This window comes from Malurus melanocephalus, unplaced genomic scaffold (genome assembly GCF_030028575.1).
Source record: "Malurus melanocephalus ecotype Western Australia unplaced genomic scaffold, MMel_1.1 scaffold_100, whole genome shotgun sequence".
NCBI lineage: Eukaryota > Metazoa > Chordata > Aves > Passeriformes > Maluridae > Malurus > Malurus melanocephalus.
This window is the reverse complement of record NW_026623332.1, coordinates 1100365-1127751: the sequence shown is the minus strand read 5'-3', so window position 1 is coordinate 1127751 and position 27387 is coordinate 1100365. Positions and strand designations below refer to the sequence as shown.

Here is a 27387-nt window from a genome sequence, read left to right as displayed (position 1 = left end):
CTGCTAAATACATGTTCACTTTCTAGAACATTTGGGACTTTAAATTGGTGGACACATCTACAAAGCACTGTGGTACAACCAAGACATACACTGATTTTACACGCAGAAAAGCATATTGTATTACACTGAAGAAAAGTTACAAGTAAAAAACAGAATCATTTAGACTAGTCAATTGGTATGGGGGCTGATTCCAGCAAAATAGCAATTTAATCAGATGCACCTCCATATGTAAAAGTATGCAGAACACATTCAGAATGCASAACTCCAAAATAACACTGGTTAAAGTTATTAAGAAATTTCAGAAAAATTACAGACATCCTTATGAGTACTCCCATAGTAAGGTCCWTCCATGTTCTGGAGGAAAAAAAATAGAAGAACCAAAAATAATGCAGGTGTGATTATTACTGTCTTCTGTATTTCTATGATGGGGAAAAGTGATGATTAAAAAACAAGGAAGAAGGTGGCTTTATCACTCCATTTCTACTGGAATTCAAGATTTGRTTTGTAATGTTACTGCAATATAAGAATCACTAGCTCAATTCGCTTTRAAATCATGCTTTGTAGATACAGGGTGTATAAGGAAATTATTTTACTTCTTGAAAGTACAGAAGTTTCTGACAACACATCTCTATTTGGCAGATACGTATTAGCTAACCTCATTTCACTTGATTTTGCTGTCTCATTTTTCAGAAGTATTATCTTCTCCACCCTCAGCATAGGCAAAGCTAAACCTCAGATGTCAAGAGAGCTTCATCATGACCCGAGGAACAGCAGAGAACAGAAACTGCATCTTTATTTGCAGCATCTTTAAAACCCACTGATCGTTGCAGGCTACTCAGCTGAACTGAAAGACTTTGCATGCAATACATGGAACAAAATTGGAATTCCCACCTCTCTTTAAACATCTCTCCTAAAWGAGCTGAGTTTTCAGTTTAGTTGGGCAAATGTGTGTTGCAGTAAAGAATAGATTTAGTGATTTGAAACTACTCAAGCTTTGTGTTTGCTTATTGTTCCCATTACAACGGTCACAGGGGCCATACTTAAGAGATGAAATGGTGTCATTTTCCTCAAGAAGGAAATTTACTGCACCAGTGACATTTTCACATTCTCATTATTTCCTGCAGGACATTAACTTGCTGAATACACAGAATTCTTTCATTTTATTGTTTCTCAGGACTAAAAATTACTTTCTACCAGATTAGAGAGGCTTGACACTTAATTTCAGCATCACTCTTCATATCACCCAAAGATCAGTTATGTAACACTTTTCCCTCACTGACATTTCAATGTCAAATTGTGTCACAATCTGATTCTGCTATACAGTTTACTGAACCTTCTGAACACTGCTGGCAAACAAGAATTCTTGTGTAAAACCTGAGACCCTAACGGGGAAAGCTCGTAATTCATCTGTTTTATCAAAGCAGATCTAGATTGCTACATGGTCTTTGTTTCATTTGAAGAATGACTTCCYATAGATGCTGCTTACCTTTCTGAAGAACAAATCCTATGTGCATCCATCAGACATTAGTAAAGGAGATGAGTTTCTGAACTGCCTAGCACAGAAGCCGGAGGGACCTTTGGCATAAGTCCATTTTATCCAGCTAATAAAGGCAACAACAACCCTAAAACTCTCCCTGGAGATACGTCTTTGAAGAGTAAGACTGATTTGTCAGCAGATGTACAGTCTCTGGCTGCGCAGYGCTTACGCGGCAGATGACTCCGCAGAGATTTGGAAAGCAGCTGTTTGCTACTACAACGTTTTGTACTTGGCTCGAGGCCTTTGACATGCTAGGAACTGGAGAGCTACATCAAAGTTTGCCTTCTCTGACTGGTAAGAAAAAGCAGCATTTAGAGCCCTTTCCCCATCTCAAAACTCAAAAGTTTTCTGATGAGGAAAATGGAGTATATATAAGGAATTCTGAAATGTGTAACAATCTCTGGGATCTAATTGGTCCTGACTATCTCCTGGTTTTGGAGAAACCCTGAGGGAAGGTGCTGCCTCCAGAATATCACAGGATGTGGGATGTATCCTATTGCTTTAAAAAGATGGAGYTCTTATCTTTTTCAGTTGTAGGAATCTGTCAAACTTCTAGGCAAAATCATTGAATGACAGCGGTTAGCCTAGGTATTTTGYGTATTTGTATCTGTTTGGATTTTGGAATACATGCTTTCAATCCAACAAACTGCAGGTTCAATGGTCGGGGGAAAACAGGACCATTTGAATGTCCTGATAATTTCTAAAGGTTTTTGTAATGGGACAAAGCTTCATTTCATTTGTTTGTCATAATGCTGCCAGGATTTTAAAGATTATATACATCTTTAATAATTTCTTCTGGAGTACAGAGRTATCACTGCCCTTAGTCTAGAATTTTATTCACCTGCTGAATCTCAAACAAACTGTGCCCCACATGGTAAGTTTTCTCTCATTCCTTCAAGGGTCTACTGTTTTCATTGGTTTTGAAMTAAAAGCAAAAGCTAGTTGAGCAAGTACAGAGGAAAGAGTCTAAGGGAAATGTTTTGAAACTAGATGCTTGCCTATCTTCATCTTGCATTTAAGGGAAAAACACATACAGACACAGGATAAAAATTTTGGTTTTGCGGATGGTATTACTGTTCGATCTGGCCTAGATTTYTATTTAACAGTTTTGGAAGTGTGAACTTCTAACTCTCAAATGAAACTCTTTACTCATGCATCATTTACYATACACAGTACTAAAAATTTTATGTTCTTTTCATCCATTGACAAATGGAATTAAAACTCTTTCCATCTCCTCCAGATTTACTGCCAAACAAAAACTCGTGATATTAAATTTCCATCAGAMGTTTATGATCAGGTAGACAAGTTTCTCTGGATATGAAAATACCAACCTAAAACATTAGCCTAGATATATTTTCTTAAACTCAATTAAACACAATGGGAAAAAAGAAATGAAGAAGAAATCAAAAAAGAGATGATAAAGTCCAGTAAAAAATTTATTATAAAACAGAGTAACAAACTCACACTTGTTAGTATTCCTACTGTGTCCTATTGAAAATACTTTGAAAACACTGATTTGCTCCGCTGCCTTTGTTTACCAGTTTTGCTGAGTAGCTCTTAATTGTAAATGGTCTTTAATGAATTTCCTCCATTATTTTCAGAATCTTTTAAACAAAGAGTAAMATAATGAGGAAGGCGTGGAGTGGGCTGAACAGGCTCACCAAAACCAAAGGCTCGTAACAAACAGCTGAATGTCAGGAATTTGTTTTCATGGCCACGCTTCTGACAATGCTACAATGACTAATGAGGACACAACAACTCACCATAAGGATCACATATCTGCAGAGAACATGGAGCCCAGAACAAGGGAATTCCTTATTGAGAAGTAGACAGTCATGAAACCAGGGGGAAGCACCCTCAGTACTTGGCCCTCGGAGGGTTGCAGGGAGTCTGGATTGTGAGATTATCCCCATGCTTGTGTGAAGCAGTTTCTGACTTGTTCAAAGCACAGATTTGCCACCTGGAATACAGGAGTGCCAATTCTTCTACACCAGTGAGCGGTGAGCAGCAGGATGCACACAAACACTGGGTCTAGGCAGAAACTGCCCAATCTCCCAATTCTCTGTGAGGCCCACATAAGTTACGGCACAGTCCCATTAAGACCACACTTTTGATAGCTGTACTAACTTGCCAAAGTTTTCAAGAGTCAAAGAAAACATGCTCCTTGGGAAAATCAGCTATCTAAAGATTGAAGAAGAGGCATAAAACCTTACCCTGGGCTGCACTGCAGGTACCCTCTTTCTTTTCTTCCTTCTAGGTATCATTTTTCTTTTTACTCTTTTGCCTTTCCACATTTTTAGATTTTTAAGTGCTTTTTAAATGTTGCCCAACATCTCTTACCATCCACTAGATGTCATGGTAGCCTTTCTARTATTGAATACAAGAATTGCCAAAGCAAATTAGGAGTGAGTTACTTGAAATTTACCTCCACTCTGTTTCTGACAGACAAGCCTTTAGACAAGGTGCTCAGGACAATATCAAGTGACAGGAGCTGAGTAAAATGATTCTGTGCTGAAAGTTTATCTCCCTTCTTTCCAGAAAGTGATACAAGGTATTTGCAGGCTATTTCTTGTAGAAATTTCCAGCATCCATTTGACAGCAAATCTTCTAATGCAAGGATTACCTAGGTTGTGGAACAGGCCAGTAATCCTTGTGCTGGGGAAAGAAAGTAGCGTTTCCTGATTTCACTAATGTGGATGCACATCAGCTCTGCAATAAGCATCTCTACATGGGCAAGTAAAGGCAGAGCAATAACTGCCTCTGGATGAAGCCTGATCAAAAGCCATTTATAGATGTGCACAGGAGCTCAGGGACTTTTCGCAGCACTCCATCAACAAGAGTATACTCAGAATTTTTAGACCAATATGTTAAGACTGAGTTTGTCATTTYCTGAAAACTACAATTTGAATAATGCCTACATCAGAAGGAAGTMTTTACATATTGTTATAAATCAAAGTTGCTCCTATTTACTTTGACAGTTTAAAAAGAAACACACCATCAAAGAACCAACTCTGAATAAGAAACCTCAACGTATTTTTCAAAAAAGGGAGTCTTTGCAGTAGGAAAAACAAACAACAGCTACCAAAATGTATGTAATACACTTTTGTCCATTCTTAAAGTATGATTTCTGGTATTTCCATTAATAGAAGACACATCTTCAGTGTGAATAGTTGACAAAGTTAAGAAAGAAGAACGTCACACTAATGCTTGGCCATGTATGAAGGTACAAAAGAATGGACATCTACATGTAGGAAAAAATGCTGATCAAAACATTTACTTTATCGAAACATGTWACTGAAAAGTAAGGAAGTTGGGACAACCAACATTTGCTCAAATATAGAAAAGCCAATRCACAATGAGAACTCTTGATTCAGTTTACTGAAAGAATCATGTATCACAAGAAGAAACGGATAAGAAGAATATAGGTCTTAACCTGTATGTTTCACTGCCCAGAACTGAAGGTTGCACTAGAGATGTTGGGCAAAAGAGAGAACATCTCATGGCTTTCAAAAAAAAAAAAAAAAGAAAATTCCTGCCATTTTGGCTCTGGCTGAAGCATTCTCAGTAGTGAAATGTTTTTAAGAAAAGCATTAAAACCCTATTATAGAGCTAAGAGGAATGGAAAGGAGCTAGAACAGCTGAATTCACTGCATATTTCATTATGAAACTCTCGAATGGATTGACATAGAAGTACTTGGTGCAATTTACAGRGAAAAAAAAAGAGAAGCACTTTCTTTTTGTTTCCTAATAATTTCTCATATCAAGAGATAAAAACTACACACTTGGTCTCCAAACACTGATCTAGTTAAACTAYCAACCACATTTCACTGTAGATGCTTAGTGATGCTTTGCAACTGGCAAGAATGTGTTTATGCACTTAATTATCTTAGTAGCATTTATCTCAAGAAAATTATTTCATTTATAACAAAGCTATGCTGTTAAATTAACAATAATTCTGTGTGCATCCTGTGAGGCACCACATACACTGGTATGAAAGCAAAACTAGTTCCTAGCTTTATGCAAGAGCAACATTCCACCTACCAGATGTGCAACAAATATAAGTGGCAGAAATTTGTAGGTTAGTATAACATAATTAAAAAATCTCAAACCAGCTTATTACACTTCAGGGAGATAATTTATTTGATTGAACTCTTTGGCTTGGGTTTTTTTTTAATTGTTAAAATTTTTATCTGTGTCTCTTGATTCAGTTTTCCCAGCACTAGTCAGCAGCATTCCCAGGTGAGCATACTCTATGTTGTATTTTTCTACAGTTTAAGTAACTATATTTAAACCTGTTTTTTCAGCCCTTCAGCTGTGTATGATTACATAACCATTCCTATACTTCAAGTTAGGCAACACACTTCTTTGTAGCTTGTTTTTAAATCAAATCAGAGATGCATCYATACATATTAGAAAACCATGCACCTGTATTGATGAGCATTTAATTTCTGAATTCAACCTTTCTGAACAGCAATTATACAACTAAGTGGTGAACCTCTAAACACTTTCTCAACGTAAAGCACATATGTAGACCACATTTGTTGTCAAATCAGAATTTACAAATTATTTAGCAGAGACCTTGATCTTGTATTATTTTGAAAAATCATTGTATAATACTACTGTCATAGACCAGACCRCTATTTCACATGTAAAAATCTGAATTGCAGAAAGAGCAGCTGGATTCCCTCTCTTCCTAATCTTATAAAGGCTTCATGCCTTTCAAATGGGTTTTAAAGGCATCTTCCCACAAATTAAAACCAGGGTGTAAYAAATCCACAATTTCACAGCCCTACTGCAGTATCTCAGGCAGTTCTAGTTCAATGTAGAATTTCTAAGGTGTCCCAAGACCTGCTCATTTCAGTACCTTATCAGTTTTGGAGGAGATATAGTTAGTGGATGACACTTAGCTGGGGAGAATAAAAGGTGGACGACAACACAGTAGGAGGGACACAATACATTAAAAGACAGGGCTGCCATCCAGAGGGACCTATACTGGTTATAGGCACAGCCTGGCAGGAACCTCACAAAATTCAATGACAAATGCAAAGTCCTTTACACAGGAAGGACCAAACCCATGCACTCGGTCACACATCTGCTTTGCACAGCCTCACTGATGGTAGGCTAAACATGAACCAGCAGAGTGGTCTGGCAGCACTGAGTGCCAGCAGCATACCGGGCTGTGGCAGCCACCAGTAGTTGGAGGGAAGGGATCAGTGCCTTTGATTTGGCACTTACTGCACATCCCAGTGCATATTCTGTTTTCTCCTTCAGCTCATTCAACTTTGGTACAATACACTTTTTGATAAATTTGACCATATTCCCTGGAGATCTAGCAGTGAGAAGGCTGAGACTGGAACAGATACCCACCTGAGGTAACTGTTTGCTCAGGCTAAAGAAGAAAATGTTTTGTAGGACTCAATAGCTTTCCAGTACTTATGAGGTGGTTTCAGAGAAAGGAGACTCAGCCTCTTTTACAGTGGTGTACAGCAGAACAATGAGAGGCAACAACCATAAACTGAAGCAGAGAAAGTTCTGTATAAATACAAAGAAAAAGCTCACTGTGAGGATAATTAAGCACTAAACAAGATTATTCAGRGAGGCTGTGGGATCTTCATCTTTGGAGGTTATTCAAGAGGTGATGGGATAGAGCTGTAAGCAACCTGGTTCTAATTCAGTGCTGACTGATGTGAGCAGGAGGTTGCACTAAACAACCTCCTGAGGCCTCTTCCAGCCTAAGTCTGTAGTTCTGTGATTCAGGTCACTACAACTCTCAGAGACTATCTTTTGTGTACTGCAATCAGAAGAAACTTTTTACAGATCCATTTCTCCAAAAATTACCCATCTGTTACGCTATAGTCTGGAATTATCTCTCCTCCAGGTGTAATGCATAAATACAGATTSTTACAGAGGGAAAGCTTAATTCCCTACTACCAACACTAACTTTTCAATCTTCATGAAATAGCTATCCAATTCAAACAGTGCTATGGAAAAGCCACAGCTGAATTGAAAAAAAAAAAAGAAAAATAGTCCTCACATGCTATTAATCTCTTATATGGTTCTGATACAGTAAAAGGAATGAAGAAAAAAGAAAAACACAACAATTTTGCATATGGAGATCTTTTCCTATGCCTAAAAATTCTCAAGTAAATGCTCCCTATTACAGTTAGCTTTCTGATTCCAAAATTTCTTGCTTAGGCAGAAAACAAAAGTTCATTTACAACATACTAATTCTCCATTCTGAAACTGTAGGTTAGCTTTAACATGGTATTTTTGAAAGGTAGAGAACAAAAGTATGTTAAAACTATGGAAAGTTTAATATGTAACTTTCAAGATAAAATGCTATTTATAGGTAGAAGTAAAAAAAGTAAATGAAGCTTGGGTAATGTGAAACTTAAAAATCAAATGAGTCCAATTCTTGTTATGTTCATGTTGTAAAAAGTAACAGACCAAGAAGTTTGAAGACCTCCAGCTTTTATGAGCCTAAACCACAAGATTTCACAAGCTTAAATTCCCCTGTCAGCAAAATATATTGTGACATGCTCCTGTAAGAGGCTGTATAATCAAGCACATATTCAGTTATTACACAGCAAATTATTCTCAAATTACACAGCAAATTAAAAGCCATCCCACAATAACAYGGTGGAATCACAGCAATTTAATGAGTTCAAAAATCTGTTACTCTTACTTTAAAATGTATTTGTTCATTATCAACTATTCCTTCAAACTGGAGTCAATAAAACCAGTTCTGCAGCATKTATGGTTTGGAAAAAGCACACARCAAGTATTTTCTTTGAGCTAYCTAACATAACTGAGATCATAAATAYGAGTTGCCATTAAAAATCCTCAGTATTKATACAAAATTATCCCGAAATAATGTTCAAAATCAACTGAGAGAAGACATAGCTGTAATAAATGTGTCACAGAAACTGAGGGACATTTTGACTTCTCAGAGACTTGTACAGTGTTATTCTTGTACACATGGGGATTATTATTTTTATAAAGACAGAGGATACCTCTAAGTTCAAACAATTAGTATTGGTAGATATTTAACAGCTCAACAGGTGAGCAGACAGAATCAAACAATCTTGTAGTGAAGAAGTGAGACTGTTAACATCCTCCGCCCAAAACTGTAAAAAGTTTTATTCATGTTTAATGTAAAGAACAACGCTAATATAATTAAAGCTATCTTCACATATTATTCAAAGTATTTTATAATGATTAGGTTGAAAAGCCCTGTGCTACAAATTTCTTTTYAAAGCCAGATTTCATTACTGATTTAATGTACTTAGTTGGTAATAAACTACCAGCAATTAAATTGTAAGGGCTTTCCAGTTCTCAAAGACACCATAGTTACCTGATCTAAAAGATCTTCAACCTTTTTTTGCCATCCATCCCTTGCTGCATTTTTTTCACGTTCTTTCAGCTGCAACAGCTGAGTCATGGCTGCCTTCTTGTCCTCTTCATGCTGAAGCCTCAGTTCTTCACGAAGTTTATTACATTCCTGTCTAAAAACAAAGGTCAAATAACTAAAATACAGTGGGACCTTGTGCAAGAAGTGAATCATAATTAAGATCTCAGTAGTAATTGCAAAATCTTAATTAACAGAAACATTTGCTTTACATTTCATTTGATAGTTCATTTGCATATAATACAYAGTTCATTTCTTCTTAAAGAATAAAAGAAAAAGAATAATACTTGCCGAAGATTTTCTGTCCATTTGATTTCCAAGTCACGCGCCATTCTGTCAACTTTGAACTTTTCCTCCTCCCTCATGGCAGCAATCATTGCCTCGTGCTGTTGTCTCTCCTGATCTAGCTCTCCCTGCAAACATAAACTTTACAATAGAGACCGATCAACAGCAAAAATGTATTTCAAACATTAAATRAGTGTATTTCTAATAAAAATATCAGTTACAATCGGCTCATAAACTTGAACTATAACTTCTTCAGTGTCAAAGTTATGCACAATTAATGCCTATACATYTCCTGATATTTCTTACTTGTGAAACAGAAGTCTGTATTTCTATATAATGCAATTTTCCAATATTCCTATATAATGCAATATTTTCAAATACCATGGCATTGAATTAATTATGGCATGGAATAAATTATGTTGCAAGGAACCTCAAAAGGTCATCAAATCYTGTTCACTGCAGGACTCACTTCAGCATTAAAGCAGGTGGTTTAGGTCCTTGCCAAGAACACACTGAATTTTATTTTTGATTTTTTTAACCATCAAATATCAGTAATAAAGCTTGAGTTATCTGATTTGATACAAAGTTCATATATACTTTCTTTCTGATTCTTGATAGGACAAGCCTGCTAGAAACAAGGTTTCAGTCTGAACAGAGAGACCACCTTTTAAGCAAGTCATCAATTCCTGTTAAAATTTTAACATTCTAGGATAATTAGWATCAGGTACTACCAGAAAGTCTAATTACATGGATGCTATTCACCAGTGCTTGCTTCAYTCATGAGAAGCAAACATGACTCTCYAAATTTAATCAATACTTTTTAAAATGAGACCTTTTCTGCAGCATTTTGATATATTATAAAATCTTTTAAGATTAATGTTATTGCCAGTAACCYGCTACATGTGAATATTTAAATGTTTTCATAGGTAAAGAGAGCAATACTAGTTCATAAGAACATTTAGAGACATTATAAAAAATAGAGGAAATTATAAACTTAATATGGTGCACATGTAGTGACCTTAGCTGAAAGAAATAAAAAAACATACCAATAACCTGTCTCAGTCTGGTTTTGTTAAAAAAAATATGAAAACAGATGAAAAAAAATTATAGTATTTGCTGCTCTACTTTAAACACTTCTGTGATCTTGTAAATGTACATTATTTACTAAGGAAACAAAAAGCAACTGTTTATCCAGTATTGCAGTCAATGAGCTATTGACAGACTAATTGACAGTTCTATTTCCATCTAACCCAATTAAAATGACAATATATTTGTGCCTAGGCAATTAACTGCTTAATAGCATAAAGTGGTCACATTTTCTAGGTGACAGTCAGCTATCTTTCAAGATMTTATAGCATATATCTAAAAATTATTCTCAAGTTTTTACTGAAATTCTAAATATGAGCCTGAAATGAAGACTGTGTCCATTATTCAAGGAAAACATGGTRTATATGTATTCAAAAAACTTCTCAAAAGGGTTTCAGTGAATTCCAGAACTAGTAAGCTCTAGATCTTGTTTTACATCATGACACAAACTGTCTGGAGTCACAAAAGTTAAGTCACATACCTTCAGGAAATTCTATTAAAGCTCTGAAAATATTTTGTATGGACATAACTTGGTACCTACATTAACTACACAAGAACATGCTTACAGCACTACCTGTTAAATACTAAAAATATTCTGAAAACAAAAAACACCGAGCCCAAAAAAACCCCAATAAAATAAAATTTTTTAAAAACTCAGACCCCCAAATAACCTATCCCAGCTGCCATATTTTTTTCAATTCTCTGCTTGAAACAAAGCAGAGAATTACATTATCCCCTTTAATTAAGGCAYATGTATACACTTTTTTCATATATTTTTTCATGTATACACTGTAACTCTTCTAGCCATTTTTAAAACAAGACCAAAATTTCTGTGACTGCGCTTTGCACAACTTATTCTCCAAGAGCACGGTTACCTCAACACTATACAGTGAATCTGTGGTCTCTCGCAGTCTTGCTCTAGTTAATTCTAGTTCTTTCTGGAGTATTTCCTGAGCTTCTTGAAGACTGGAGATGTGTCCTTCTGCAGTCCCAAGGCCTTGCTCACTTTTTCGTACCAGGTCTTGCAGACGACACACCTATGACATAAGAAAAAAGCTGTAATTTCCATGATTATTGCTAATGGCAGCCCAGCCTGGTGTTACCCAGTGTTCCCTATTCTGATCTAGACAAATTTTTTGTTGYACTGCCTCTTCTCCTTTAAAATCACTTAATGTTTCTGTATGAATGAACAAATTTCTGTAATATTAAAGCAAATATTGAATTAAAGGATTTTTACATTTAAAAAAACAATGTATATTTCATGCACTTTGCAAGGGGCTACATAAAAGATCTGAAATTGCCTGCAACTTTACCATGAGAAAGCATGTTTTAAGCAAATTAATGAAAAATATTTCAGAATACATAAACTGTAATCTAATATATCCACTAACTTGTGCTAGGGTATAAGCTTCTCTGTTTTCAGACCACTACCTGTCCAGCCTGTTTAACATTCAACCTAACATCTGCAGAGCATAATGTAATATGCTCCTTAAGTCCTGTGTACCAATATTCTTTTTTTCTGCCTGTTTGTGCTTCAACTTCTCCTCTGTAAAGTGATGATACTATACTTGCTTGCTTCAAATAAAAATATGGGAAATTGAACACTGTTCACCAGCTACAAGAAAGAAAAAGCTTTTTAAGTATGTAGGTTGGAAAAACAGAAAAATGGGAGGCAGGGAGGAAAAAAGAACAGCAGCTAATTGGAAATGCATTTTTTGCAGAAGCACTAGTCTAYGCTATTGCCTTTGTATGTTGAGATAAATTCACTCATTGGGTCAAGTGTCCCAAGAAAGGACTAGCCTTTGGTTTACAGGTACAGACAGGTAAAGAGTTATAACCACTGTTTGTTAGAATAATTACATATAATGTTTGTAATACACACAGAGACACTACCCCTCCCTCCCAGTACTCTCTCTCTCTCTGTAGGCAACCCATGAAGTACTAAAAAGAGGAACTCCTTCCCTCTCAGAAAGGAATCTAAAGTTTCTTTCGCATATCAGATCTCAGCAAAAAACTCATGTAGACGTGTCTGTCTCAGTGCTCCTTTGTGCTACATTCAAACATCCAGTAACTTCCTACAAAGTACTACTACCTGAAGGAGAATCGCTACAAGAAAAGCTGCCCCAAACCTTTTGGGTATCCTGGAAGTGCACTGCTGTCTGTGTATCACAGTAGCAAACCACTGGCATCRATATGAATAGCAGTCCTGTAGATCTAAAGGATATGGGAGCAGGCAAGAATGCCACTCATAGAGCTTAAGATATATTCTGCTGTTGACAGAGCAATGATGGAGACTGTCTAAAATGATTCTTAGTGACATGATCAGAAATCCTCTGCATGGAAACAGCAAGCCCTTAGATGACTTAGTGACACTCAGATCCAAGCGACACAAACATATCATCATTCTAAAAGGCCTTGGCTGGTCTTCAGTGAAAAGAAACAAATCTACAGAGTGAACWGCCAGCATCATCCTGAGGCACATGTGAGAAAGCCACTATCCTGACTTAACCTGAACTCTCAAAAAMATCTCTGGCAAGTATTTAAGATTACACTGCTCTTAAATAGCTTAGTACTAGAAGCAAGCCTAATGAGGCTTCGACCATCCTCTCATTCTTTAGGCTAACATAATTGCCACCAAAAAGTCCGTCAAAAAGAAAAGAGGATGGCTTGGGTTCAAAAGCAGCTTTCTCAGCAGGGAAACAGAACTAAGCTGGTATCCACAGAAAGTAATAAATACRTGCCTACTGTTAAATGACTTCTGTAACTTAAAGCAAGCCAAGAAAAACAAAGCAACAGTAGCAATGTAAGAGCTAAGCTAATGATGTGTCAGACACATCACAGAGAAGCTTCTTCCAGGTCAGTGAAGGCAYTGAGAAACTGTTATTAGCTGTTAATAGAGATCTAAGGGTAAGCTGTGGTTGCAAGTGAAGCACTTCTTGCACRTGCTCAAGAAAAACAGAGTAATGAAATAAAACATATCTCCTCTCTATTACAAGGAGTGGATTTACAGACCAACMCAAATTTATTGTCTGTACGCTTTCTCTCATTCTTTCACTATGCAAAATATACTGTATTACATTTATGATGGCATAGGAGTGTATATAAACTCAAATATTGAATAGCTGCTGGCCCTACTTCCCTATTTTAGTTTATGTTAGTCTTCTATTCCTTATCTAGGCCTCTGTTTGGTTAATTCAATGTGCTGATGAATTTTCCAAGMCTGAATTTGACAGCAGTCAGATAACAAAACCTCATTCTTAGAACACCTGAAGTTACTTCTTTCCAGGAAGGAGAAAGTTTATTGCTCATGAACYGAAGGTAAGTTGATAAAGAATAACTAAATTTAAGCCTACAGTGTTAGATAACAACAGAATGACAATAGTGCTCTCCTCARATCTAATCCAGCAACAGTGAAAGTTAATGAACAACTGAGAAGTTAAAGCCAAAAAGAAATAACTAAACTTCCTGCAATTTTGAAATAAAAAATACAGCCATGTATAATTTTGTTAACACACATAACAAATACATCATATTTTCATCAATTTGAATGGACATAATCATACTGTTAAAAGAGCAAGTGCAGTTTCAGCTTAAACTGGCACCKTCTCTAAACTTTGGAGCAAAGATAYAGGCAACCCTCAGGAGGAAGCAGTCTCCTGTTTAACAGGCACTCATGACTGACTGATCAGCAGAGCTGCTAAACTCTAACGATGGGAGATCCAGGTAYCCTGGGAGTGTATAATCTCAGCCATGTCCATCTATCTGCTACGTCCTACTCCCAAAGTGTAAGTTAACATATATTTTCAGAATATATACCTTGATGTATAAAAATCAAATAAATTACAATGTATATTAATATAGCGATGTCTTGATATATTTTTAATACAGTATTATGTACTAAATTAACACATAAAATCTATACTTTAATAGGTTAGTCTATACTTCTGGAAAGGCACTCTTCCCCATTTATCATATTAAAAGCAGGCAGGTTTTTTCTTTAACTACTTGAGCAAGCCATCAGAATGAGACCCCTGCTCTCTCCAGAAGTTGTACAACATAGAAAACAGTAATGAAAAATCTTACTGTAAAATAATATCGAAATTCATATTGAAGTCTGTCTGAAAGTACACACTAAAACCATATGTAGGGCTTGCTGAACAATAAAGCTGATGAAATATTTTCTTAAAACAAGGCAAAGATTACAGAGAAAACCTGATGTTTTTGGTATCAGTAGAATGTATTTCAAGTATTAAAATACTCTGTTATGAAAAGGGCGTGATTTCCAACTCAAAAATTCAAAACTGTCTTGAGAGATGATATATTTAACATTGCTTGCACATATAAAAACATAGCAAATAATTTGGGTCTTACTATAAGTATTTCACATCATCCTTCAATGAAAATATATGGAGATGATCTGCAAGTCAGGAAACTGACCAGAATTTATGATATGTTAACAGTAACCAAGTATTGGTTTAAATACAGTCATATTTACTTAYTTAAATACTCCTGACATATTTTGTGTAAAGATCTGTATATCTAATGAGAAGACAAAAATAAAGAACTGTTTACATCAACTGTTCAATACCTCCAGCTCTCTTACTTTGTTAATTTTGTAAAGGACAATAAAATCATTGCTCAGAAGGAGTTAACTCATTTGCCAWGTTTGAAGAATACTCCAGTCCAAACAGAAATAAGGCATTTCACACTCAACAGCATAGTCCTAGATCTGTTCTGAATCTAAGATTATTATTGATGAAATGTGGTAGCTGAAAAAAGTAAGTTAACTCTTGCCTCCTGATTGGCAGAAGTCAGTTTTGTTGTCAGCTCTTCCTTCATGTTCTCCAGCTGCTGTCGGAGCTGATTCTTATCATCCTCCAAATGCAGTTTCTCCTTCTCAAACTGCTGCTCCAACTCCTTCAGAAACAGGAAGGACGGAAGAAATATTAAATACTTGCCATACAGTCATTGCAAAATACAGATCTACCATATGGAAATAATTCTAATTGGCATAAATACTTGGGATCTCAACCAAGAATCACCCTTTCCTCAGCCTGTTAAAGCATGAATATTTATTTCCTTTTGCAACTCAATCGTATGTCTTATGTCTTAATTTTTCAGTTTATTTTATAATTGAACATCCTTGATTAATCACAAAATAAAGACAAACAGGGCTTTCCTCTCAATTACTTCTCAATTAATTATCCAGAGCTTTACAACTATATCCACTTTCAGAGTTTTTCAACCTGAGTTGAAAGAAGAATTTTTCCTTTTTTATAAAATTACACTGATAAATCTGCATGACATTTCAGCCTTTACCTATCTATTTCCTGTAAGTAATACCCACAGGAAATAGTAAATCTTAAAATMCAGATTGAATTCTGTAAATATTTTCAGAATGTTGCAATAAATGAAAAAAAAAAAGCCCTACAGCAAACACCTATAAAATTTATGCAGAAAACACAGAGATCAACAATTAGCTTTCAAGTTTAACTATAAGGAAAGAATCAAGTAACACCCATATTTTCCTTCAATCTTTATGGTATAATAGCCAATTTTTCAAAATAACTGCTGGATGAATTATATTTCTCTTACATGAGCCTATGGTGTGTGTGTGTGTGTGTGTTTCTGTGTGTATTTATATATATATGTGTATATATATATATATATATATATACATACACACGTATATATAATGTTAGAAACTTTCACCTTTTTAAAGGAAGATTATACATTTATACTTTATTAATATTCAGAATATGAATTCAAAAGAACAATTTCTTTAAAAAATATTTGGAAGGAAGCATGTTAAAATTGAGAACTTTATTGCACATTTCAGTGGAAATATACTATATAACACACAATAACACAAAGTTTTAGTGAAGAAAATTAAGGTAGCCAAGCAAGGTGCTCCAGAGTCATGCCATACAAGGCTTCAAGGTTTTCTATGGTGCTGGAGGCTCTTTTATTGACAGCTTCCTAGGAGCTCAGCAGAAATGTAAGACTTAGCATCAACTCAGCGTCTCTGTGTAGACCTGAGTTYAGGCTTCTGAAAAATCAGTAATATCTCAGAAACAGCCAGGAAAATAGATAGACCAGAGCCATRCTTGAAACAAAAAGTACAACTGAAGGTATTGGAAAGATTAGGAAAACAGGGAGAGTGAACTAAAGAGGAAAAAGAGTCACGTTAAAGTACAAAAGTATAAGGAAACAAGGCTTCCCGCTGCAAGGCAGCAACGTTGAGCCATCCAGCCAATTCCAAGAAGCCACAGAGGCCAAACCTTCCTCATCCAAACCCAGAGACACCTCAAGTGTTTTGTGTGGGGGTGTTAAGCACATAAAACACATTAAGCAGCTTGTTAGTTATAGCACTGCTTTAGGGTATGTGGAAGGCAGTAATTTCTGCATATACTGCTTGCACAATCTCTTCATTCATGGCAGAAGCTGGACAAAGTGACAAAACAGAGGGTTACACTGTCACTAACACATTACTAAACAAGGTAACTCAAGCGGCTGCCTTCTTCACTGGGTCCAGATGAGTCCACACGTGGGATAAATGCTCATTRCTCAGAAAATCTTGATCAATTTGTCTTGTTCATGCTGAAATCTGCTGTCTGCAAAATTTCACTTGTGCTATTTAGACCCTATTCTGATAACAGAGTAATTATTTCTCTGATGGTACTTGTCAGTACAGCTGTGCAGTACCGCAAAATTATTAGCAACGCTATTTTCATAATCCTCCTGATGCCATTTTTACAGCTCATTTTATAGATGGAAGAATTGAAGCAAAAAGAAATATTTGAGMTATTTTTTTGAGTCCTACTCTAATTCTGTTGAATTCTCTTCTGTTCCCCAAATGCATTTCCCTGGCTTCCAGTCCCAATGAAYACTCATATCCTCTATCCCAAGGCTCCTGGAACTATGCTTCTTCCTCACACAAAATTCAACTCTTCTCTACATTTAAGCTTGACTGTTTTCTTCCTTGGATTACTTGGTCATCACAATATGTGCTTAGTGAGACAGGTTTGACAGAGGAGACARCATAATCTGATTAAGATTTAAGATCAGTGAAATCTGATTAAGACTGACCGAACTCTTGATCTTAACATCTTCTCATARTTAGTTTTCCCTTGTTGAAATAATTTCACATTTCTCATGCTCATAGAAATGTCCCCTATTTAAMCTAATTTCATGATTTAAGAAAAAGAAATTGTGATCTCCTTTTGTTCTATTCTCCACATTATTTTATTAACAAATGAAACAAAAGAAAAAGAACCCCACATCTTAYTGAAATAAAAGAAAAATATACTCAGAAACTGTAAGAGACACTGTCTTAATACCAGGCATGTTCAAGTTGCAAAGAAAGTAAACCTTGAAAGATCAGATGCAAATATATCTCTGAGAACTACTTCAATTACTAGGTGACAAAAAATTCGGATTTATTAAAAATGGAACTAAGAAAAAACACACTGGCAGAATAATTTACAAAAACAAACTTATCTGAGATGCACATCACTAACTACAACCATGTTCCTTGCTGTTTCCTGTGAGTACATGAGAGGAGTATAACAAAACCTTGAATTAAACCACCTTTGTCCTGTATTTCCTATGTAAGGCAAAATTTGTGTTAATGCWCATACAATCAGAGTAGAAAACAATAATTCAGAAATGGTCCTCTCATCCTGACAAAGAAAAGGCTAATTTTGTGAAACAAAATAAAAGCCTTTCCGTTTCAGGATTCCATTCAAATGTAAAAGTACAGTTGCTGGACAGTGAGTTGTTGGACTGTTTATGATGTAAGCTAAAAACAGCTGTCATCTTCTGAGTACATATATAGCCAAGTCCTAATAATAAATCTTTTTGTACTTCTGGACTGTCTATGAAAATTTTTAATGTTATAATAATATAATCTTTCATCTCCTTCAGAAGAAGTGATCTTGCTATACCAACCCTTCTGAATACAGGTCACAAATCCTGGGAAAACAGAATTACTATACTTGAAAATACAGTTGTATAAATAAAGAATTTCTCTTCTGTATGCAGACAAATGACAGTACAAGTGCTTTTTTCTTTTTTTCAAACTGTAACAGTTGATTTTTGTTTGATTATTAAGAAAATGCAAACCTACCATCTGTAGTTTCTTCTTATCCTTATTAGCATTACTGTGTGCAGCCTCAATTGCAGTATGGTGTTTCCATGCCAATTCTTCTAAGGTCTTGGAATGAGCTTCCTTTAACTGTGCAGCCTCTCCTTCCAATCTTGCTTGTAATTTTACCAGCTCCTTCTCATAATATTCACGCTGTGTTTCCCTYGCTTCATTTACTTTCTATAAAGCACAGGAAAAGGAAACTATTCAATGGTAAAAAATCTGAACAGTAGGAATAAAGAAAATATGAAAATACTACTGATGACATATATCTTGAAAAAATTAACTTACATATAACACAAACTAAGAAAACACTAAGCATTGACTACAAGATTTAATAACCAAAAAGGTAATGTAAAAAGTTCCATGCAAAACAATATATATTTATTAAAAGCCTAATTTTTCCTCTATTTAATCTRGGAAAACAACAATCAGATATCAAGCCTATAGAGAATTTCTGTTCAGTATTTTCAAACATGCTCAGTGCATTTTTAGCAAATGGCATTTTAAACTGTTCTTTAATCATTTCACATTTGTCCTTCCTCWGACAATTTAAATACTAGGCATATACACACAAGGTCATAAATCAAACGAAATTGTTAAAAGATTGTTCAAAGTAGTCTGAACATCATCTGATCCGACTTCCCTCTAATCTCTACATTAGTCATTCTTTGTTGMTACATGAGACAAACTTGAAACATAMTGGTCATAGTCCAGTCATATCAAACAAAAATTAAGGCATAACATTTTTTTTTCAGAGAACCCTCATTGTTTTGTTTTATTCAACTAAAGCATAAAAGTTGTTTAACCTTCTCCAATGCCAGAATTTGCTGCCTTTGTCGCTCATCCAGACTCTGTGTTTTGCTTTGTAATAAATTTCTTTCCTCTTCCAGCTGGGACAATTTTTCCTTTAATCTAGCCTTTTCTGATTCCAGGTCTCTGATTGTAACTTCTTGAGTCATTTGAGTAGCTTGAAGCATTCCAATGTGACCTAAAAACAAAACAGCTCTTTAAAACCTCATAGCATTGATTTCACGGTTTCATGCAATTGAAACCCACGTTCACACTCCAGTGATAGTACAAATCTAGTGGAAKCTTGCACACTGTCTTCACTGCAATACTTATCACTTGTTTAGTTTTATTGTAAAATGTCCAACACCAGAACTTTGCTCCTTTCACTTCAATTTTCCTGGTTCAAAGTTGCATATTGACTGCCAAGAGAAAGCAGAAGTAGGCAATTCTAATAACACTGAAAAACTGACCCCCGCTAAACCTGCACATTTTTACCCCACAATAAGCTACACAACAGAAAAAGAAAGCAGAACATTTGACATCTAAAGGTAAAGATGTCATTGTTCCATCAAACTCCGAATTTAGTTGGCATGCTAGATACATTGTTTTATCTGCTGTAAAACTTATGGAATTACACTTCATTTTGCTAACRTTCTCTGTATAGTAGAGTATGATCTAAGTCTTTGCAGGTTGGTGGCTTCYTTTTAATTTCTTTATATATTTAAAAACAAACAAACAAACAAATCTCACAAACAAAAGAAGTAAAACTTCAAACTAGGCAATACAATGATTTGTCATTCATATAAGCAGTTGAAAAAGGTTTACAATTTCAGAAATTTCTGCCTGTTTTTCTTGATGCTGAAAATACTACCACTAGGTAACTGACTACAGAAGAGAAATTTCTGTTATTTTGGGAGAAGTTTTGGAGTGAATTGAAGACTGTTTGGGAAAAGAGAATTCTTCTAGTTTGGTCCAACTAAAAGATTAGACTAATTGTTTCCTCAGAATAATTTTTTTTTTTTGTAATCTCATTTTCTAGGGAAGATTTCATTGTTTCCCCTCTCATTTTATTATAATCTTCAAAAATACAGTTTTAATGATAGTTCAGTTTTAATAATTGAGTATTGCTTTTAAATTTMAGTTATTAAGAAATAGCTAAGTAAGTGGACTATATGCTGTTTCTCACATGACAAAATTACTGAGCTTCCCGAWTCATTTCCATTTGTTGTTAAAAACAAGATGTGCCAAAAAGGAAACTGTTGCAGCCTTTGTTGCCTGTGGACACAAATGCGAATGGAAGAGCTGTGGGATATATAATGAAATTTAGAAATTAAAAATACTTACAAAATAATAGTAATTTCATTACAAATGCACACCTCTAATTGTACTAAGCCCTTAAGAATTCTAAAAATCCTTTCAACCTTTTTGCTTGCAAAACTGAAAACTGAAGAGAAAAACTTAAGACACTGGGCAAGCTTAAGTTCTGTAACAYTGAAAAAAATTAACTTCTTTCTAAAGTTTGGCCCTTTAAGGAAGGTATTTTCAAACACAGAATTTCATAATGTACAAAGGAGAATAATAAAACAAGAATTTTCAGTTTGTCAGGAAGTATATCATACATATTTTACTGTAAGCACACACACACTGATTTAGAGCTTTTGTTCTTGCAATACCTACACACAAGACAGGATTCCCATTCCTGATGCTTTACACAAAAGGTATGGAATGCAGTTTCCTTGCAAGTTGGGAATCTCAGGATAAACGGAAGAAGAATATATTAAAGCCCAAAAGAGAAACTATAGAGTGTTCTAAAATTGCAATACGATGAGTAAACACTCTTTATGGTAATTAAGTATGAGAATTCAGTTTCTTTGAGGCAGGATTTTTGACAGTGTGAGCTGAAAATCAAGGAGATGGCAGTGGGCCAGTGTCAGAAATCATTTCCAAGCAGGCTGGCAATCAATTACATCACATGGCAATGACTTGGTGGCACCACTGCAAACAGGGACCCTGGTTCTTGTTGCACAGCGATGTGCTATAAAACAAAGATGTACTGCTGACAGCACCAATGAGCTTGACAACAGCCAAGGACACATTGGGATTTTTGGTAAAGTTGAAAGCCTCGGTGCCAGAGGAGACCAGGGCTGGCCTCAATCACAGGCTGGCTGATTCTACGCCATCAGAAATACAGAAAACAGACCGGCAATTTAAGTTTATTTCCACTACTTTTGGGGCAGCCTTGTGAAACCCTCCCCTGTTTCTGCCTAAGGAATGAAAAAGCAACAGCTTTAGAGTGTATGAGAACGGGGTTATTCCCCCAGGCAGTCTGAGATCATGAATTTTTCCATAAGTACCTCATAAAACACCTTTTGGAGGGTCAGATTCCCATTTTACATACTCTCAGCAGCAAGCCCATTCCTTTTAGCTGTTGGATCCAATTGGACCTTGCAGTCTTGGGCTCCTGCTGGTCACTATATTGTTCCAACATATGGCCTAGACTACTCCTGGGCTTGTGCTAATTTGTGTGGAAAACAATCAGGAATTGCTCTAACTGGTCTAGCTGAGAAAAGCCTAAGATAAGCCARAGCCTCTTTTTAAGCCAAAGATCCTACCTATTGTTTAGTATTCCRAGTTCAAGTAGTGGGGCCATGCCCTACCACTGAGCAGTTCACTACAGAGACAATGAACTTTTCCCAAAGAGGGAGAAAAAACCTGCACAAGTGCATTGAGGTCTTAAACTACATTTTGGGCTTTTTTCACATGCCAGCAATTACAAAGGAGCAAAGAAAATAGCTATAGAGAAAACCTTAAAAGATTTATTATTGAATAAGCTGCAAATCTTCTGACAGTAGGTATAAAACAAAGTCCCAGAGCAGAAGCAAAAAGAAAAGGCAACTGAAAAGAGGTGGAAGAACAGAAAGCACGTCTTAGTGACTATGTGGAGAACAGACACAGAGCAATTGTTCTGTATAACTGCAGTTCCAAGGCCTGAAGATACACACATGCCATACAAAGTAGAACATTCTGACAAATAAGTACAGAAAAAAGAAAATTAAAGGACAATGCATGTGATAACAAAAAATATTAAAAAACCTCAAAACTTGTTGGAAATTTCTATGGAAARCATTAAACAGTCTTTAGGCAATCTAAATCTGCATGAGGTTGACAGAAAAAAGAAAGACTAGAATAAAAGGATGAAGTTCATTTCCAGATTAAGTTACTGACATACATACTGGCTTTGAGAACAAGATCAGTGGCCTGCTGCTGTAAGCGCTCCCTAGCAGCTGCAAGCTCGCTTTCCACTTCTTTGTGTTTGCTTAACAATGACATCTCCTCCTCCTTCACATCATCTAGCTGTTTTTGTAGAACCTAGAGGAAACACATAATACCTGTTAGCGTCATATACAATCATGTAAATTTAGAAGAGCATTGGTTTGAGAGATACAGAAGGGACCTTTCAGTAAACAAGTTTCATTCACACAAAAGCTGAAATAGTGTAATATTATTGCCATATTTATTATGCATTATATGTAATGCTTCAAAAATATTTTTTGAAGAATAAGACTGGATACGTGGCGTGACAGTACTGCATAAGAGAAATGTGACAATACCCAAAAAAGTATATGAAAAAAYAACAACTATAAAATGGTCCACAGAGTTTAACAGACAACTTCAGAAAACTGGTTTCTGCTATTTGAGACTTTTTCATATTAAAGTATACATTATGAGTTCACAGCAGTTTAGTGTCCTTCTGAGTATTTAGCACTGACTCAAATTAAGCTATGCATAGAGATACATAAAATAAGAGATGGTCAATTACTTAAATCAAACATTCCCCTAGGGGTCATAGGGGGACCAGCACTTTTCAGCATCTTTCTCAGCAACATGGACAGTGGTATCAAGTGCACCCTCAGCAAGTTCGCTGATGACACCAAGCCGTGTGGTGCAGTTGACAGGCTGGAGGGAAGGGATGTCACCCAGAGGGACCCAGACAGGCTTGAGAGGTGGCACTGTGTGAACCTCRTGGAGCTCAACAAGGCCAAGARCAAGGTCYTGCACCTTGGTCAGGGCAATCCTAAGCACARATASAGGCTGGGTGGAGAAAAGCCCTRGGGAGAAAGACTCRRGTACAAAATGCTCAATATAACTCAGCAACATGCACTCACAGCCTAGAAAGCCTGGGATRCATCATGTCCTGGRTTGCATCAAAAGCAGCATGGCCAGCTTGTGGGAGGTGATTCTGCCCYTCCACTCTGCTCTTGTTAGATCCCATCTGCACTATTGTGGGGGCCCCAGCACCAGAAAGACAAGGACCAGCTTTAAAAAGTCCAGAGGAGGCCACTAAGTCAATCACAAGGCTGGATCACTTCTATCAAGACAGGCTGCTCAGACTGGAGAAGAGAAGRTTCTGGGGAGACCTTTGAGCCTTCCAGTATCTAAAGAAGGCCTAAAAGAGAGCTGGAGAAGGAYTTTTGACAAGGACATGTAGTGATAAGACAGGGGGGAGTTGCCTTAAGTTGAAGAAGCATATGTTTAGATTAGATAYTAGGAAGAAATTCTTTCYTGTGAGGGTGCTGAGGCACTGGAATAGGTTGCCCAGAGGTYGTGGACTGCMCACCCCTGGAGRAGTTYAAGGATSGATGAGGCTCTAAACAAGCTGGTGCAAGGTATTCTTGCCCATGGCAGAGGGTTTGGAGCTAGATGATCTTTACCGCCCCTTCCAACCCAAACTATTCTATAGTTCTGTGATTCTAAACTTTTATTATGCCTTAAATCAAATGTACTGATTCACAACAGCATRTCTTGGAGAGTGTAATGTGCTCTAGCCATGCCAGAAGGAAAAAATCTTGTTCTGGTTCAAAAGGAAAYACAGATTTCTTATAATTCATGTTACTGAAATAGTAAAGAGTCAATTCAGAAACTAGAGAACTTGGGAAAACATGGTACAGGATGTATAATCAAACACAAGACACCAGATGTGTTGAGATTATTCATTTGATTATCTCGTCCACAGCGATTAGAGTAGGATCTGACTTCAAAATCTGCTGTAAATACTTTGTTCTTTGGGAACAAAATAAATTCCTTTACTGCAGAAATGATCRAYGTACAGCTGGTTTCCCCTTCACTGSAGCCTTCCATAAACCCGCCTCCTGAAGCCCCTTGCAGAAGAGGCAGAGACATGTGATGAACTGACTGCAGGCCCCATTCACTATCCCCCTACATCAATGTAAGGGAAGAGGTAGAGAATGGCGAATAAAGTTAAGACCAGGAAGGATGAAGCAGTGGGGAGAAAGTGCTCTTTTAAGATTTGGTTTTACYTCTCATTATTGTACTCTATTTTGAATGGTAATAAATTAAATTCCTTTTCCCCAAGTCAAGTCTGTTTAGCCCATGATGGTAACTGATGAGTGATCTCTCCCAGTTCTTAACTCAGAAGCCTTTCATTATAGTCTCTCTCCCCTGTTCAGAGGAGGAGGAGAGTGATAGAGCAGCTTTGGTGAGCACTCAGCATCCATCCAGACAGGCTCAACCCAACACACTAAATAAAACTGTGTTGAGTTTAACCTGGTAAGCAGCTAAGTATGGCACTGCTACTTTCTCACTACTGCCAAGTGGGTTGGGGAAGAGAACTGGAAGAGTGAAAGTGAGAAAACTCGTGGGTTGAGGTGAAGACAGTTTAATAGATAAAACAAAAGCTGCACACACACAAGCAAAGCAAAACAAGGAACTCATTCAGCACTTCCCATGGCAGGAAGGTGTTCTGCCATCCCCAGGAAAGCAGGGCTCTACCAGGCGTAACAGTGACTTGCGAAGGCAAATGCTATCACTCCAAATATCCTCCCCTTCCTTCTTCCCCCAAGTTTATATGCTGAGCATTATGCCACATGGTATGGAATAGGCCTGTGGTCAGTTGGGGTCAGCTGTCCTGGCTGTACTTGTTGTACCCCCATAGCCTCCTCACTGATGGAGTTGGGTGAAAAGCCAAAAAGACCTTGACTGTGTAAGCACTGCTCAGCAGTAACTAAACAATTCCTGAATCATCAACAGTTTCCATCACAAATCCAAAACATGGTACCCTACAAGCTGCTATGGAGAATATTAACTCTACCTGTGCCAAAACCAGTAACATACTGAAAAGGTACAGTATTTCAGTTGCTACTTTTGAAAAAATTGTTAATTAAACAAATAAGCTTAAAATATACATCAGCGAAAAAAATTTTGAAGAAAATGACAAGCAACTATGAGCCATAGAAAATTAAGTTTACACACTCCAATAACCTCAACCTACCAGCCACATGGTAAGATCATATCCACAGGGAAAGAAAACTCACAGTYTTGGGAACAATATACCATCAGTCTCACCTGAACATTGTTTTCTGCTGTACCAAGAGCCACCTGAAGTTTTTGGCATTTTTCCCGTAGACTGGCRGCTTCATCCTGGACCATTTGCAACTCAGTTTTAAGCTTTCCCAGATTCTTCCGTAACATACTTTCCTGGTTCTGAAATTCTTTTCTTAGCTCCACTTCTTTCTCTTTGCAAGCATGCAGACTTTCTGCTGTAAAAAGCTGAGATCTTTTCAAAGAGTCAAGTTCATGTTCATAGAAGGWCTGTGCTTTGCTGAGTTTGCCTTCATAGTCCTCAATGAGCTTTTTTTTTTCCAGCCTTAACTCTTCAACTTTATTGTTCAAGTCTTCCAGCTCCAGTCTATGCAATTCCTCTAGTTTCTCTTGCCCCTTACTYAAAGTAGCATTCTGACTCTGATGAGTTTTCAGAAGTTCTTGAATTTCAAGCCTGTGGGCAGCTTTTAAGTCTTCCAGAGCTGTACGCTTGTCCTTCTCATACTGTACTTGCAACTGTATGAAACTTCGTAGCCTCTCCTCAAATTTCTTTCTGATCTCTTCTACTTCTCTTGACATGGTCACTACACGTTGGACATGCTGAGCTTCTGCACAAAGCTGCATATCTTCAACTCTATCCTTATATGCTTCAAATTCTGTCAAGGCCTGATGTTTCATCTTTTTGTGATCTTCTAGTGACTCTTCCAAAACCTGAATCTTTCTCTTGAGATCCATTTCTTCYGCCACTTTATTTTTATATTGCAAGATCTTCTCTCTGGTCTCTGCAAGTATTTGTTGGATTTCTTCTTCRTGAGCATCCTTAAGGGCTTGGATGGCTGCTTCATGTTCATCATTTTTAGTGTTCAAAGCATATATTACCTGCAAACATGAAATAATATTATATTAAGAGAAAAGGCATTCTGGTTATCTGTTAAATCCTACGAAAAACACACCTAGGCACTCTGAAAGCTGCTTCACCAACCTGGCTTGTTATCATCATACAAATAAAACACCAAATGTTATTAAGGATGTAAGTGCATAAATGCTGTACTGGTCATTATATTCTTATATATCTTGTAGAGCAGACAAGTTTTTGTGCTCTCTTTAAACCTGTAATTTCCCTAAAGAAAGATCAGTCTTTATATCCATGTAGTTGTTGTATCCATGTTGTTTCCACTGGGAAAAAAGTACATTTTAAAATGCTTTTTAAAAAAAAACCCTAATTTATTTAAAATAGTTCAAAGCACAGACTAAAAAAAATTGTACAGAGCTCTTCTGGTGGAGAATAGCACAYACAGTATATATAACAAACAGAAATTTTTAACCTGGAAAAAACTCTGTATCTCAAGCCCCTCCTTTTCAAATGCTACCTGTTCTTAAATATTTCATTTCAGAAACATCTAAAATGCAAACAATGGTTGTTTTGAATTGTAAGCTTGATGGTTGCCCAGATACTATTTCACTTTTCAAGCTTATCTAGTAAGCACTCTGTGTATCCTAAGGTCTAAGGTCTCTCACTACATAAATGCACTGACTTCCCAGCTAGTAAGTCAGCTCAAAAGAAAAGTTCAGGGCAGGGCAGCCAGCAATCTGGGGAGCCCAGGGAGTTAAGCAGTTCAAGAAGGCTGTGAAAGCAGCAAAACCACCAGCACTCAATGAAAGTTTTAAGATAACCAGATATATCCTACGGGATGTTTCAACTGCACCACAACACAGTAGATCATCTTCTTGATTTTTAAGAAGTGTGTGTGTGTGTGTGTGTGTGTCTGCGTGTGTATGCCAGTGAATAAACTA

The 27387-nt window shown here is 36.6% G+C and overlaps 1 protein-coding gene across 1 annotated transcript in view; it reads right to left on the bottom strand.

Moving 5' to 3' along the window:
* FAM184A (family with sequence similarity 184 member A) overlaps nucleotides 1-27387 on the bottom strand; it is a 73642-nt gene that overhangs the window by 20486 nt on the left and 25769 nt on the right. The window contains exons 2-9 of the mRNA XM_057368978.1: nucleotides 25618-26472; nucleotides 22488-22623; nucleotides 19272-19453; nucleotides 18445-18642; nucleotides 15111-15233; nucleotides 11192-11353; nucleotides 9233-9358; nucleotides 8892-9038 (exon numbers count right to left, since the gene is read on the bottom strand). Of these exons, the coding sequence (XP_057224961.1) occupies nucleotides 8892-9038; nucleotides 9233-9358; nucleotides 11192-11353; nucleotides 15111-15233; nucleotides 18445-18642; nucleotides 19272-19453; nucleotides 22488-22623; nucleotides 25618-26472 (1929 nt within the window). The remainder of the gene's footprint in view (nucleotides 1-8891; nucleotides 9039-9232; nucleotides 9359-11191; nucleotides 11354-15110; nucleotides 15234-18444; nucleotides 18643-19271; nucleotides 19454-22487; nucleotides 22624-25617; nucleotides 26473-27387) is intronic.